Source organism: Monopterus albus, unplaced genomic scaffold (assembly GCF_001952655.1).
Source record: "Monopterus albus unplaced genomic scaffold, M_albus_1.0 scaffold93.1, whole genome shotgun sequence".
Classification (NCBI taxonomy): Eukaryota; Metazoa; Chordata; class Actinopteri; order Synbranchiformes; family Synbranchidae; genus Monopterus; species Monopterus albus.
The window spans coordinates 337,754-354,306 of NW_018127973.1; the positions used below are offsets into that span (position 1 = coordinate 337,754).

The 16,553-nt window shown below is 39.4% G+C and overlaps 1 protein-coding gene across 6 annotated transcripts in view; it reads left to right on the forward strand.

Annotated features, from left to right (window-relative positions):
- Positions 1-16,553, forward strand: part of ptprub (protein tyrosine phosphatase receptor type Ub) — a 163,496-nt gene that overhangs the window by 47,569 nt on the left and 99,374 nt on the right. For 5 of the 6 annotated variants that reach the window (XM_020608395.1, XM_020608389.1, XM_020608390.1 and 2 more), the window contains exon 2: positions 6,689-6,820. In XM_020608395.1, the coding sequence (XP_020464051.1) occupies positions 6,689-6,820 (132 nt within the window). Of the gene's footprint in view, positions 1-6,450; positions 6,497-6,688; positions 6,821-16,553 lie in introns of all 6 variants that reach the window. The other variant, XM_020608394.1, reaches the window with a different exon arrangement.

The window sequence follows — 16,553 nt, forward strand, 5'->3', positions numbered from 1 at the left end:
AAGGACCAAAGTGTGATGGTGAGATGACTGGGTCAGAGCATCTCCCACACTGCAGGTCTTGGTGGGTGTTCTTGGTCTGCAGTGGTCAGTACCTACCAACAGTGTCTAAGGAAGGACAAACAGTGAACCGGTGACACAGTCATGGATGCCCAAGCATCAACCGATGATGAGAATGATCTACTGTAGGCTAAACTTTTAACTTCCATTTGTACTTTTCAAAAAATTCCACTTTGTTTGAATCTTTGTTAAAAAGGTTAAACGAGAAACACTGTACATTGGTCTCTATGAAGAGAAACATTCAGCAGCTACAGTGGTGATGTCACACCCAGAGTGGGGAGGCTGTTCTAAAAATGTTGGTCTAAAACATTATTCCTAACTTGTGCTCGTGACCACAGTTTTCACTCCTTTTACCAAGGTTTTTCACTGAATGTTCCACATGTGTGTGCTCTTCCTGACAGTAGATCTTTGGAAGCAAATGGATTCACACAAGATGCACAGTTATCTGCAGAGTGACATGAGTGCCGACCGACTGGTGCACTGACTCCTGTGTACGCGGTATTAGGAAGGTGGTCATAATGTTATGGCTGATCAATATATTTCATGATATAAAATTACATACAACATACTGTAATAGGCGATTGTATTCATATTACCCAACTGCATGTTACTTTTATTTTTGCATTTCTGCATCTCTTCTTTTGTGGTAGGGCCTCTGTGGCCCAGAGATCTTGTAACACAAGAAGAATTAAAAATATTTGTCATTTCATGCTCCCAGTGAGCTGTTGTCAATGAGCTCAGCTTTTCCACACTGTATCTTCCCTAAATTAGGTCACTTGAGCTAATTTACACCAGAATTCTCACATGCAGCTTTTTACTACCTCTGTGAGTGGCTGATATGATAATTTTGTACTCAAACAAGTGCTGCTAATTTACAGTCTGTACAAGTACTGCTCAGTGGTGTTGGACTCTGCTGTTATATTCTGCTCACTGCACTGAATCTTTTAGGAGTCAGTGAAAAGATTAACTGCAGTTTTTCAGATCAAAGGATTGATTTCTGTATTAATAACTGCTATGAAATATTTAAAAAGTGTACATTTAGAGATTACACACTAATAGCACTTTTGATTTAGGTGATCTTGACTTTGGTTGTAATTTAGAAAAATGAAAACACCTTCACTGCTGGGAATACTATGGGATAGAGCTCAGCCACTTCGATTTCACCCTCTTCCTGTTTTGCTGTGTTTGGTTTATTCAAGTAGAAAGTTGTCGGCGTAGCAGCACCTTAAATAAGCTTAGGCCAGCGTCCTTACTCTTAAAACATATGCAAATAAAGGGGATAAGCTGTGATTGACAATATTCACTGTGCATAGCTGACACTTTAATTAGATAGCAAGGCAGGGGATTATACAAGTAAACAGTGGAAGAGATACCAAATCTAATATTAAGGGCTGCACGTGACACTAAAAACCGATATGAGCAGCAAGAGGCTCACAGCCTTGATTAACTGCACATAAAAAACTAAGGAACGTTTTTACGTGTCCCTACGAATGTGGCGGCAAATTGGAGTGTCTGGTAAACAAGTTGCCACCTTCTTTTATGTCTTTCTGAAATCAAGGAGGAACTACTGCATCCATCCTCTGACAGCCGATGCCTTATCGCTTCCACAGTGTAAATCTCAAGTTATTTTGGTTCACTATAAAGTCAGAGAGGATATGTTTTAATTTTTTTATGGAGAGATCCACGTTGGTACTCTCAAGAGAAAGCTTAAATTCACAGTAAATGCTGACATTAGTGTTAAAATGACAAAAATCTCTTTTGCTCAAGACAATAAATCACTTCCCTCATCATCATCAGACCCTCCCATTTCACTCCTTCTCTATTTGGTCTCCTCTTAAAGAACTCGGTGGTGCCATAGTGCATACAGGGCAACACAGCGGGCAGATGTGGCGCTGTTGGAGCTGTTTCAACATTTTTCAACAGTTATTGCATCCTTGAAACAACGCTGCCTGGCCTGTTTGTCCAAAAGCAAAAAGATTGATCTGTTCTGCCAGTTTGCTCCCGGGAAGTGTCACAGCATGTTCTTTCTGTAGACCTACTTTATAAAAATGTTTTCAAGCCTATCTAACAGAGCAGACACAATCACTGTGATGACAACAGAAAGCCTTAGTAGCATTTTAATGACATGATTTGCATCAATGTGTCCTCTAGAAATTCCTTTTAAAACAAAGTAGTGACATTAAAGGACTATATTTAGACTAAAGATAAAGAATATGGTGGCTGATATATATCAGCTAACAACAGCAGGAACAAACTGTGAAACGTGTCTTAATCAGCCAGAAAATCTTGGCAGTGTCTTGACTTTGCACTGGTCATTGCACTAAATTATGCTGTAATTACTGAGGTAAAAAATGGTCGCTGACACCCCAGACACCCACTGGTGCTCCAGAAGGAGCTGAGGAGGGAGTGCATTTGTCATGATAGATGAACTGGATTTCTCCCGGTGCGTTCTAAGGAGATGACATTCCCAGACAGAAATGGCCTCAGATCCCTGCTTCCTTCTACTGCATGATCCGACTTTCACTGGGAGGAGTCTGCAGGCTTCATTTACTGAAGCAGCAGGGAATAATATAGTGCCAGCGTTTGGATGTGTCAGGTCTCATATCTCTGGCTGTTCTATTAGAAATAGACCTCAGTGCAGTACAATTAACCCTTGGCCTCAGCAGCAGATCTATGCAGTAATAGCCCAGCACAGGGCAATAAATCAAAGCAAGAGGGAGAAAAGCACGCTCCCTCCCCTGCTGGTTGGCTGCTACTTTCACCCAATAGACCAAGCTTACATGATGGTAGATGTGCTCTGCTGTTATTGTATAATCGCTGAAGGTATACAGTAGCAGGTTAGCTGTATACGAGGGCACCGTGAGTGTGTATTTGTGCTGTAGCGAATACACCATCTACACAAAGTTCAACAACTTGGACCAACTGTAACCTTTTAATCAAAGGAGCAAGAACTAGTATTAAAGTGTGGAAGTACTATAGTGTGAACATTATTACTGTTCTTGAATGCTAACTGTCTGTAGCATCCAGCAAAGAAAATTTGGCTCTTGGTCTTGGCTAGTTTTTATTTCAGTGGTAGTGTTGACAGTCTGCTGCTCTACTTCACAGTAATGACTGTGGTGATCCACTGACTTTTCTCTTGTGAACCAGTTGGTTCACATGTTTGGTTTTTGGTCAACATGTTTGGTCTCAACAACTATTAGACTGCTTGTAATAAGTGTTTGGTATAGACGGTCATGTCCACCTCTGGATACAGTGTGGTAGCTTTTCATCTAATGTCATCTCTATGACAAAAGTTTTATTTGTCCAGTACTTTGGTTTATGAGCAAATATATGTAAAGCTAATGATGTTTCCTCATATTGACTTTGTGTATGGTGCTCATTAGAAGTGGAGGAAGAAGCACTCAGAGCCCTCAGCTTTGTAAAAGTAGCAAATACTTTGTTACAAGTAAAGGTCCTGCTTTCAAAATGTTACTTACGTAAAAGTACAAAAGTATCCCCATCAAACAATACTTAAAATACTAAAAGTACTCATTATGCAGAATGGTACATTTAACATTAAAGTATATAATATCATTGCATTATTGTGTATTTAATGTTGCAGCTGGTAAAGGGGGAGCTAATTTTAACTTACTTATGCTTTAAAGTTGAATTACTGCTGGGTAGCTTGTGAATTTCCCACCCATCATACTGTATTTTTTGTATGAATCTGATTCTGAAAACTAACTAGTAACAGTATATAATATCATTGCATTATTGTGTATTTAATGTTGCAGCTGGTAAAGGGGGAGCTAATTTTAACTTACTTATGCTTTAAAGTTGAATTACTGCTGGGTAGCTTGTGAATTTCCCACCCATCATACTGTATTTTTTGTATGAATCTGATTCTGAAAACTAACTAGTAACTAAAATTACAACATGCAGTGGAGTAAAAAGTACAATATTTGCCTCTAAAATGTAGTCAAGTTGAAGTATGAAGTAGCAGAAAATGAAAATATTCAAAGTACAGATACCTCAAAATTGTACTTGAGTAAATGTTACTTTCCACCACTGTTGATTAGCAAATGTTAGCATGCTGATATATCAGACGATGGTGACCATAGTAAGCATTAGTTGTTTGTTGGTGTTAGCATGTAGCTCTGTATCTCTCTGTCTGTACTGTTAGTGTACATGGTCTTATACTTGCAGCACACTCTAAGTGCTTTCACATTATTTGGCCATTCACCCATTCATTCTCCCAAGCACTCAAGACATTCACACTAACTGGGAGTTCAGTGTCTTGCTCAAGGACACTTCGACATGTTGACTGGACAAGCCAGGAATCAAACCACTAATCTGAAAAAGAGACATAAGAGATAGTGAGCTACTTGGAGCAGAGACCCCCAGCTGGATGTGAACCAAGAATGTTGCAGTTCCCGGCCAGCGTTGTAATCCTTAGGTCTCTGTGGCGCCTCTTTGTCTTTTTTAAACCAGATGTTTTATGTAAGTAAGGATACTGAAAGCTTTGGCAATTTTTTCTGTAACTATTATATTTACAGAAAATGTAGGTACCTGATTTAAGAGAATATTTGACATGAAAAGTTTTTTAAAACATGTGCCTCAGACTAAAGTGTTGTTTTCTCAAAAAAGAAATTCTATGCTCAGCCCTGTGAAAGACTTTCTTGTCCTCCATTTCATTTAGCGTGTAACGTACCAAATGGGTCCAACAATCGCAATAACCTGTTAATGACGCCGTCGCTATGTTGTACATTGATAGTAAAAATGAGAATTACGATTCCTCAGTGAGACCGGCTGACTTTTTGTCTGCAGCCTGTCATATTGAGACCATTTGTTTAATGGCAGATTAGAGAAAAGAATGAGCAGCAATAAAGCTGTAGACCACAGGGGTCACCTTCAGGACCTGCTCATGGTTATTTCTATCATTAGCATGTTGTGTCTCATGCTGTCCTGCTGCAGTTATTACTGACACAGGCTTTGGTCTTATGACTGGTCTGTTCAAACTGCCCACTGTTAGACTGTAATTCTCACACTGATGGACTAATGTGAAATATGGCAACAGATGCAGAGAGCAACGACTGAAGCACATTATTCAGGACCCAAGGGCCATTAAAGCCATAGCTATTAAATATAATTTGAAAAAATTAGCTTTTTGGCACATGGAATAGCAGTTGTGAGGTATTATGATAATCACTGCATTCCCAAGGGTGCCTGCTTTCCCCAAATGTTATTACTATTTGTATATGCCTTTGTGAATGGGCTTTGGGATATGTAGTCATATTTGTGAATGTTTTAGGGGAGGGTTAATTCTCCTCAGATGCAGAGGCAATTATTGCTTTTGCCATGGTTTGTGTAATTATAGCTTACTGCTTGATTTGCTGTTGGTTTGAGAGGATCTGTATACATGTGAACACTTTTCATTTACTACAGTTTGGATACATAAACCCCCATGCATGACACAGGACAATCAACTGGCATTCAGTCAACGTTTGACCATTCTAACCAGGCTGATGGGCACAGTGCAGTTATTGCTGATTATTTCTGCACTGTTAAAAGTCAGACCATTTTATATATGTGCTCATAATGTTGAGTTTGCAATGTTGTGTTAATAATTCTGGTGATTTAAGAGAATGAAGAGTTCTGTCCACATTATTTTGTGTCCATTGTAAATTATCTGTCAGGATTGTGTAAAGGACCTAAATGCAGCCTCAGGAAACAGGAACTAATGCCTAGCAAAATAAGGATGTTTTCACATTAGGCACGATTGTTTCGTACCGTGCTTGAGCATGATTGCTCTCCCCCCGCAGGTCTGAGTCCAATAGGGAGTTGAGCAGGGACACAGACAAATGGGCACAGGTGAGGACAGAGCAGATGGTGATGGCATATGAACCAGCAAGGTGAAAATAAAGGGATGAACCAGGGAGATAGCGAGCAACAAGTGAAAGAAGTTGAGGACAATCAGAGGCAGGGTCAAGCTGAGGCTGGCAAGGGTGGCATAAGACAGGAAATGGCTTCAGAATAAAAGTCCAAAACAGAAAATGGCCTGGGAATAAATTTCAGAGTGGAACATCAGTCTGACAGATCACAAGTTGCCATCAATGTCCACTCTGGGATAAATCTATTAATCCATAGCACTACATTGCTACCATAACACTTTGTACAGCTGCAGACCTGTGGCTGTGAGCAGCAGTGCAAAGCCTGGTTTACCCAGTTGTGTTGAGAAGGTCACACCATTTGCAAACACAGGTCATACTTTGGTCTTAAAGAGTACAGAGGTGGGCAGCGTGGTTGTTGTGCATAATTGATTATAGCTTGTGGCTAAGACTGGTTTGTGTGCTTTAAATGTGGGAAGATGACATCTTGTTTCATTCAGTCATTTCATTTTCATTTTTCTTCCAGTTTCCATAAGAGGAAGAAGTTTGGTGAAATAAAAAATGAAGAACCTGTGAGTCTTAGAACTCACCACAACACTATGGCTCTGTTGTATTTAAGAAGTGTTGACTGTAGAGCTGAAACGATGAGTCGATTGACAAAAGAATTTTCACAACCTATTAATCATTAACATTAAATTATTAGTAAGCAAAAATGTTTCAGCTCAGTGATAGCCATTGTTTTAAACTCCTCTCCCTCTTTCCAGCTGCTGGCTGCACGTTTGAGGAGGATTCAGACCCCAGTCTGTGTGACTTCACCCAGGGAGAAGAGGATGACTTTGACTGGCTGCTGTTTCGGACGTACAGTTCACCTTACGCCAGCTCTGACCTCCTGCGGGGTGAGTTTTCCTCTCTCCGACAGTTGTACTTGTACTTCACTACTTTTTCAGGCTGCAGCCATTTTGCTTTGTTCAGTGTCTCTAGACTGCAGATTGTTGATTAGACAGAGGTGACCACTAAAAACCTTACTGAAACACGTGGCAAGGCTAAAAGCTTTATTTTGAGGCATCTCAGCAGTTGGTGTGTGGTTGTTTTTTCAGTTTATGGGGCAATAAATTAACTTTTGTTTGAATGACTGTAGCTGAAATGTGCAACTATGCACAAATCTGCCTTTATAGATGTCCAGCCCCCACCATGCATCAGCTTCACCCCAGTTTTGTCTGCTTCTCGCTAAGCCCATGGATAACTTCATGTTAACAAGCCTCACAGGACAAATGGAAACCAGCATTTTCCTGCCATCATGCTATTGGTGGTTGCCAGAGGGAGATGGCATGCATAGTTTATAAGGCACTCCTCCATCTCTGCATTAACAAATACCTACAGGGATCTGACAAAGAGAAGAGTGCTGTTTCATTTTCTCAGCAGAAATATCAGTGGCAGCAGTGAGCTCTCTGCTGAAGTATTTGTTACATAGAAACTTGCAATGTGGTGAACAACATGGCCTCCTACAGGTACAACCAATCGGGTAATCTATGATATGGTGATGAGAATTTGACCCATATCTGACAAAAACATGACTTTAGTTGATCACTGTACCCAAGATGGAGAGAAAGAAGCTGTTCAACAGCAGCGGCAAGTTTAAAAGCTTCACTGAAAGAACTGCAGAAGATGTGGCAGATATAAAGATAAATGAATTAAGAGGATCAGGTGTAAAGATGACAAGATAGGAGGCAAGCAGGTACTGTACTGTAAATAATTTAAAAAGAAATAACTGCAGCCCTCAGGGAATACTCCCTCCTTTTGGAGCTATCGACCCGAGTAGGCTTTTAAACAGTCAAAAATGTCCTGCAGGGATAAATACAGCTATTTGTAAAAGCTTCTGATTTTGATTTACAGCACACAAGTTCCTACTTGTCCGCAGGCGCCTATCCAAATAGAATTCTGAACTTGATAAATCCCAAATTTATTCCTAAACACCTCATTCACTCCCACATCATCAGCATTCGAGGGGCAGTCTGCCTGTAGCCACCAGCCAATTCACGGCAGGCGATGGGATAATTAATACTTTTCCCTTTGGGTTTAATTAAAACTTACAGCCTTGGCATTTACAGGAATCCGGGGCCTTCAGTGGAACGTTTTAGCACAGGTGGAACGAGGCAGGTACTGCAATCTGGACATGACGAGACAGCACGAGAAGTGCTGAGCATCAACTTTCAATCGATCAGTTCTGAGACAAATTCAGTTTATTAGCCACTCATCCCTCAGCTTCACACCAGCAGCAGTGTATTACTTATGTTCTTCATCTATTTGGTGTCACAGTATAGTGACAGGAGTATTCGTCCGTTAGGTACACCTTGACATTTTCACTATGTCATTTAGAGTGAATAACCTCACTGCAGAGACTGGCTCAGGAAATATGTTTCTGTTTTTTGCCTTCTCTCTGGTTTAATCCCCCTATACTGACTTCTAACATGGCTGGTATGTATCACAGCCAAGGTGGGGGGATAACAAGAGTTGATGAGATAAGGCTATTTACATTGGACCAGTGGGGCTGAGAAATTGGTGTCAAGGGAAGATTAGTAAACACAGCTGAGATAGCAGCAGTTTGTGGCTCCCAGGAGAAATTAGAGACTCATGTTCCCATGAAGGAGAAAATAGTATTGGGAAAAAATACAATGGGATGGGATGAGATCTTAATAGGAATGGCCCATTTTTATCATATTCTCCTTTATTTCGAATTAGATCAAAGATGTCTGGTGGCTGTTTTAATGAACAAGCAGGCTTGCAGGATGATGACCTTGTAAAGAGAATGTGTCCAGGTGTCATTTTCTAAAAGGCAGATTCATTAGCTTGAAAAGTTACAGTTCTACTGCATCCATTATAGTGTATCAGGGTTGCCTTAAAAGAAAAATCTATAGATATGCTTAAAAACACAGCTGATGGCAATGTATTGTGCTTTCTTTGTTCACCTTGTTTTTCTATTTTGATTGGACACCACATCAAACATGAGGGAGACATGGTGTCCAGATATCTACAGTTTAACTACAATGAAGTAAATTAGTAGATAATATCAGGTTCTTAGCAGCTCAACAGAAGCAGAAAGCATCTTTTAAGACTCAGTATTTATTATCAACAGTCAAACATTGACAAATACATGAAAGAAGAGGCAGCGATAACAATAGGGACTGCAGTTTCAGTAGTGCAGCCACAGCTTGATGTATATGTGCTATGCATCTGATGCTGATAGCTTACAGAATACCACGCACCCTTCAATGGAGTGCTGTCATTTTGACTGCAGGACACACACCAACAGGCAGTGTTCAGTGTTTTTTCATTTTTTTTTAAATTGACATTCTGATATTTTACAAAGTATATCCATAATGAAACATACACAAAAACACATAGTCATGCGGTCGTCCATAAATCCAGGAATGTTTGTTAGGCCGGAGAAAGTCCAGCCCAGCGATCTGCTAAATCTGTTCAAATTGTTTTGTAGGGTATGGGTCTCTTTCTCCAAAGGCTGCATTTTAACACGTGTTGAGGAAACATCTTTGGAAGTCCAGAATTTAAGGAGGGTTAAGGATAAAGTATAACTGTTGACAAAAAGAAATGACTTTATGCTAATACAGCAGACAAAACAAAACTCCCTTAATTGCCAAAAGTCAGATTAACGCCCTCCTGCTTTGACCAAATACTTCCAAGAAGCCAGGAACTAAATGTGTGTTTCCACTGTTTCTGGAGAGTTTTCAGTGCTCACATATAGCACAAGGACATAGCAACACATATACTTCAAATAATAAAATGCATGGATGCAGAGGACACAGGTCGGGGTGGAAAAACTACATAGTGCATGTTAGCAAGGTAATAACACGCTTCTGAAGGAACAAATGGTTCTTCCCAGGCAAAGAAAGCAAACTGAATTTAGACTAACTTAAGTGGCTATACTGAAAAGGTAAATTAGTTCAGATCTTTCCAAAACTCCTTGAATCTAAGTCTGGAAGTAGCTCTGAGCACACAAGTCTCACTCAGTTGTCTACTTCAGCAGCCATACTAACAGTGCCTCTTTTATGTGAAATGGGGACTTACTCTATAAAGAGACATGACTCTCAGGGGTAGCCCTTCTCCTGCTTTTTATACTCCTCACCATGCATTGCATGCTAATCTTGTAAATACCCCTCTCTCTCCTTTTTTTGGGCAAATGTCTGTTATGCTGTCCATTGGCACACATACACTGGAGATAACTTTTAAAATAGGTCTGCAGCAGACTAGAATCCGGGCCCATTTGCATTTTTACATTACTGTACTGCAAACAACAGAGTCAATTGCTTGGTTGTTTTATTAGATACTAGCAGAATAGATCAAATGCCCTCACAGAGATTTTGAATGGTCTCTAATGTTGAATGGGACCTCAAGTTTAAGGATGGTTAAGATTTACATGAACCATGACCTTATTTCCCAGGGTCAGAGCCTGGTCAGTTGAAATATACTATAGCAGCAGGCCCAATGTAATGACCATAACAGAGCTAATTCATGCAATAAAACACACAGGCAGTCCTCCATCTGCATCCAGCATCTTCTACCAGTCGGCTATGGAGGACATTGTCATATCTTGTGGGCTTTAGTATCTGTCACCTCTCACCCCTGCCTGGCCTCAGCTACACCCTGCAGTCCAGCTAGACATTAGTGTGTGTGTGTGTGTGTGTGTGCTTGTGTCACCGACAATGACCTGAGGTTTGTCTGGACCTGTGAAAGGATGAGGTAGAGCAAGAAGATGGATACATCTGCTGTAGGAGAGGTGTTATCAGAGCTGACCAGCCATCCACACTGGTTTAATACTCTGTTATACTGTCCTCCTTCACCTTTCCCTTCTGACAATCTGCACTCATCATATACAGTATATACATCCTATCCTATAAAGGTCTTTATTAACATGCTTTTTATATTTAGAGGAAAATGGTTGCTATAGATACACTGCAGATTTTTATTTTTGATGCTATTTAAGTCAATTTGTGTTTTATTAAACAACATAAATGCATAGATCTCCTATGATAGTAGCAGTATATTGTGCTATACATATCTGCCTCTTCTCATTTCTTTATATTTAGACGCTCTGCAAATGGTTAGAGAAAAATATCTAATTTCCATTTTCTGACCAACTATGGAATTGTCATTTAAATTGTATTTATTTAGTATAAATTAAACATGGATGCATTAATGATTTATTTTTCAATAATGACTGTACTACACATGATCACAATTGTATATTTGGGCTGCATAAATATATTCAGATTTTTGTCATCATCATCATTATTTGCATTGCAGATATGTTTTTATTAATAGCGGTGCTGCTTGTTGTTATGCCAGTCTGTAAGAGAAAAATCAACTTCTGCATAAACCTGCCTAGTTTAACAATGACACATATTTCAAGATATACAATAGTTTTAATAGTGTATAGTGGACATTAATATTTAGACAATAATACTTAAATATAATTTTATAATGGCACTTCAAATGTTTATGTAGACAAACAATCTTTAACCAACACAAAGTGTTTTATTCAGACAAAAGATGAGATTTCATGTATGTTTCGGAAACTCGCAGAATTAATTTTAAATAGTTTCAGCTGAGGGAAATTACTGGCAACACTTATAACTGGTGAAATCAGCAATCAGTTTTTTTGTGTTTAAAGTGCCCATGGCATGCTCATTTTGCTCGATTCCTGCGTTCTAATATTTAATCTTGGGCGCCTCTAAATTAGCTTTGCACCTATCACGACTCCAAATAGTCTGTAATTATTTCAGAATGATAAAACCTGAGCGCCTCTTCCTGAAAATGAGAGGATAGTTCGTGAACACGCCGGTGTTGTGTCAAAATCTGTTTCCCCATCGAGATGTGTGTCATCTAACCTGAATCCTAACATTATCCTAACCACAACCACTGAGGGGGGCGCTACGTGAAACTGACTTTTGAACAGGTTAAACACATCTCATCAGGGAAACCAAAAAACACTGGCAAATAGGCGGTTTTCAACAATGACAGTACCTCAAATCCTACGACAGGCCTTCAGAGGCTGGCTGCTTGTAGGTTAGACCTGGTCAAGTAAAATGGCGAGTGCCTGGAATGTTCCTGTACATGCAGTAACCTCAGACCCAGTGTTTTTCTCCATATTTTCTGGTCACAGTGCAGCAGAAGGAAGTAAAATATCCACAACACCAGGCGCAGTCGAAAAATTCCACTTTTACAATGGCAACGGTGGATGTTAGGGAAGCTCACATGAACACTGAACTGCTTGGAGATTATGACCATTCAAGGAGATCCTTAAACTATCCCCCCAAAAAATATCTCGTGAGTGAGAGTTTGTGAGATGTGTATAAACCAAACTGCTTCTGCATAGAAATACTAGAACATACGTACACTTCATTTTTTGAGCTTTAGGTGACATCTAGGATGAGAATTCACCGTTGTAACATTGTAGATAAGTCAGAAAACAAGCAAAAGTGTGCCATGGGCTCTCTAAGTATTTTTCTGTTGTTTGTTTGTGGAAAAAATGACTGAGGATCTGAGAGTGCAAGCAAATATATGGAGCTTGAAATCGTGGTTGAGTAAATCTTTATAAAAAGTCGCAATGGTTTAAGCAACATATCAGCTTCACGGGGAAACTGGGCTTCGAGGGCAAATCTGTGCAGTGATGAATGAAATTAGAGATGAGATAAAGTGGCCTGTTGTTTATTTCCAGGGATAGTAATGCATCTTTTGTTCATGAACAGATGAGGAACCTTTTAACACCATGTTAGAGAGCTATATTTATTATTTAGCTTGGGTTACAGAGGACAATTATTCGTTTGAAGAGAGCTGTGTCCGGTCATGCGCTAGTGAAGAGTCTGCAGGGTTCCGTACAGCCTGCGTTCCACCAGCTGATTTCACTAATTAACACACCCTCAACCAGAGAGGGAGGAACTACTTAGTGAAATCAGCAGCTGTCTTATTTGGTGGGAATAAAAACCTCCATGACCCAGGACTGGACACCACTGACTCACAAGGATAATTGCTTACGACTCATTACCTCAAGGCAAAGAAGATATTTATTGATTACCATTATATTATCAACTATAAAAGTCTGACAGCTCAGTGTCCTCTTAAAGCTTTTCAGAAATGCCCATCACAACAGACAAGCTTTTAAAACAAAATTAATTCATCTGTTGGCATCAGCTCTCTTTATGCCTTCTGAACAAGGTAAAGAGGAATTATTAGCGTGAATGATAGAGACACATTTGCAAATGGCTTGCAGAGCTGACACTGTGCCAGTTGTTGGAGCTTGCAGTCTAACTGCAACCAGTTCTTTTGTTCTCTGTTTTTTTACTCCCCCACACACAGACACCCAGGTGATAGGTAGGTATGGTAATGCAGCCCCCTTTTGGCTGTGGTTTCCATCTAATTAGTGTCGCTTTGGAGGGACAGCTAGAGGGCTTTTGCTGGTGTAACAACATAATTGAGACTCAGGAAGCACACTCTAGATCATAACCAAATACTTTCTAGGTGAATCACCTTAACTAAGGTGACATGATGTGGCTGGTTGAAGCACAATGGTTTAGCTCATGAAAAAGACCATGTGGGCGACAAGTGCAGTGCAGCCATAGCATCTTTGCAACGTAAACTAGGAGTTTTGGATTTTGCTACATACAGTACAGTAATTGGCTCTATTTGACAGAACTGAGTAGTTGGAGATTTTTTGTGGATGCTTTATTGTTTATCTTGCTCTTTTAACAATTTCAGCATGGTTTGATGGCGAATAAATAGTGATGCAAGTTGAACTGGAGCATTAACATTAGAGGGGAAAACTTTGCAACTTCACTATAAGTGAATAAGTGTTTTCATTGCTCCTGACAAAGTGACCTTTAGAAAAGTTTCAACCGACAAGAAGACTGTAAGACTGTAGAGCTAATTTCAAAAGTTGCTTTATGCAATGTTCGAACAAATAAATGTATATAGTAAAAACAAATCTAAAAATTATTTTAAATGGAAGAATAACAACATGCAGGAGCTGTCATCAATATACTGTATTTCAAAAAGGTTCTAGAGCCTATAGTTGATCTGTACAGTAAAGCTGTTTTCACACATGAACCTGGGACTATGTCTGCAGCATCAGCCCTGGACTTGCCCAGAGTTGCCCTTTCACACATGTGGCACACAGCAGGAGACAGTCCGTGTCAGATGCTTTCTCACTTACTGGAAATACTCCACAGTCACATAGCTGGTTTGTAATTTGGTCATTATCAACAAGTCATACCTTAAATAACTTAAAATTGTCTGACAATTTCAGCAGTGACTCTTAACAACAGGGAATTTCTGGTTTCCAGTGCTTTGTCCTCACTCCTTTATTCTTTGACATACTCTCTCAGTATTTCATGAGTGTATTAAAATTAACTTAAAAGAGATTTTTACTCCTGCCTGCTAAATATTTGAAGTTTTCTTTCTTCTTCTGATAGTCTTTTTTTTTTTGAGAATCACACATTGTCTTTTTTGGTGAGATGGATATTGGAATAAGCCTTTTAGGTGTGCCTTATGTTTTAGCATATGGATATTTCCCAAGATTTGGGGACTCCTCTACTCCTATATCTCTTTGAATGATCCTATACTACAGATGTGTGGGCCTTAGCAAGCAGTTTGAAACCTGGAGAGGACATTATTTCTTAAAATTCTTTTTGTATATGGGCTTTCCCTTGTTTCATAATATCAACCATGTCTTTGCAATTAATCACAAACTCAGTGAATACAAATTAAACTTTACACTTAGCAGAATAGACTGCTGCCAGGGATTTGCATAGAACCTATTGGCAGATGCATCTCAGTAATGTTTTAGGATATAGGATATAGTGCACAAAATGGAAACACCTGCATGGTGTGGAAACAGGTATAGTATGGAGGAGCTGAACAAATCAGAAAAATGGTAATAACCTAGAAACATCCACAGAAAATTATACTTAGAGCAATGCTAATATTATTGTAACCTATGTCAAAGTGCAGCAGCTCTTTAATGAAAAAAGTAAGTTCAAAACTTGAGTCACCCTGCTTTATTAAAATTCCATAACACTAAACTCATTATGCTACAGGATCACAACATTGCACTTATTATTGCCAACTTGCTGACTTGCTGTTTGAATGGCATTATTCTCCAGCGTATGCTTTGTTTTCATTGTAAGGTTGACTGCTTTTCTAAGGGGAAATAAAATGTGATAGGGATCTCCTGTGGGAGCGTGAAGCCACCACCATCTGCTTATAAATGCAGTGCCCTGTGTCCCCCTGGGACTCTGGTTCGTACTTTGGAGGTCCCACTGGGAAAACTAGTTGTGCCTCGACGGATTCACAAAATGCCTTCTGCAGTGTAACAGCACTTATAAAGCAGCCTTATAACCATGGGCCCTCGCACTTGAAATTTTACAACCATAAAGCTGTGAACAATTCCTGCTTAGAGCCATAAATATAATAAATTAAGAAAAACATTTATAAGGCATTTTAAAACACATAATTTTCACTTTTAAAACCTGTAAAAAATCCTCTTCATATTTATATTGGCTTTCACTTTTGCTGAGTAGGTGAAAGACCAAAACTGCTGCAGAGATAAACAGAAGAAGAAACAGAATTTGTTTGCAGCCGTTGATCCTCTGCTCTGAGCTTTTAATGATTTCAGTATATTTTCTGTGTAGATGTAATGGGTGGCAATTCAGTTGCCAGGAGGAGCTCTGAGTATAGGTTATTTCATCTCCATTTGCGAGAATAACATTGATTTGAGATGTAGGATCCTATTGAGTCGCCATCTAGTTGGACACTCACGAAATACTGAGAGAGTATCTCAAAGAATAAAGGAGTGAGGACAAAGCACTTTATTCCTCTTTCTCATGTTGCCTCCTATTCTGCCATCCTTTCCCATCATTCTCATTCAAATGCTTCCTCTTAGGTGCAATTTAATTCAGCAGTGTTACTGTAATAACTCATGCACAACACTCTGTCAGTAATTGATATGTAGGCATTGCTTCTGGGTGGAGCCATTTGCATTAAATCGTGTTAACTGATATGATAATAAATGTGAAAGGCCTGATGCAAGCAGAATGACTAACTGGAGATAGATGGCTATTTGAATTATACACAATAAGTAATATATTATAGCAGGTCTCAGGGGACCATAGCTCTCCCTGCATTTGTTGTCTGTCTTTTACTCAGTTTGACCCGGGCTGACTATAACTATAAATAGCCTGTATTACATCTGGCATCTCAGCTTCTCCCTAACATTCTTAATAATCTTCCTTAATATTCTTAATATTTGATGATGAGAGAAGTGAGAAATCAGTGAAAATACAACACTGAGATTTTGGGCATTATTATGACAGTGGTGTCCTAAGTCTGCCTATATCTCTGTCTCTTGTGTTATCTGCTCAGTATGCTGTCCATCTCTGTGCTTTAACCAGACTGTCGATAATTAGTTTCTCAAGCTTCACCAAACTTTATTATTCTCTATTAACTCATAAGAAAAGCGTATTGCCTTTCAAATGGGTTATTACTGCGTGAAGGGCTTGGTTGAAGAAGCGACACCACAGTGGACTAGCAACAAAGTGTCACAGATCCTGTTTCAGCTCT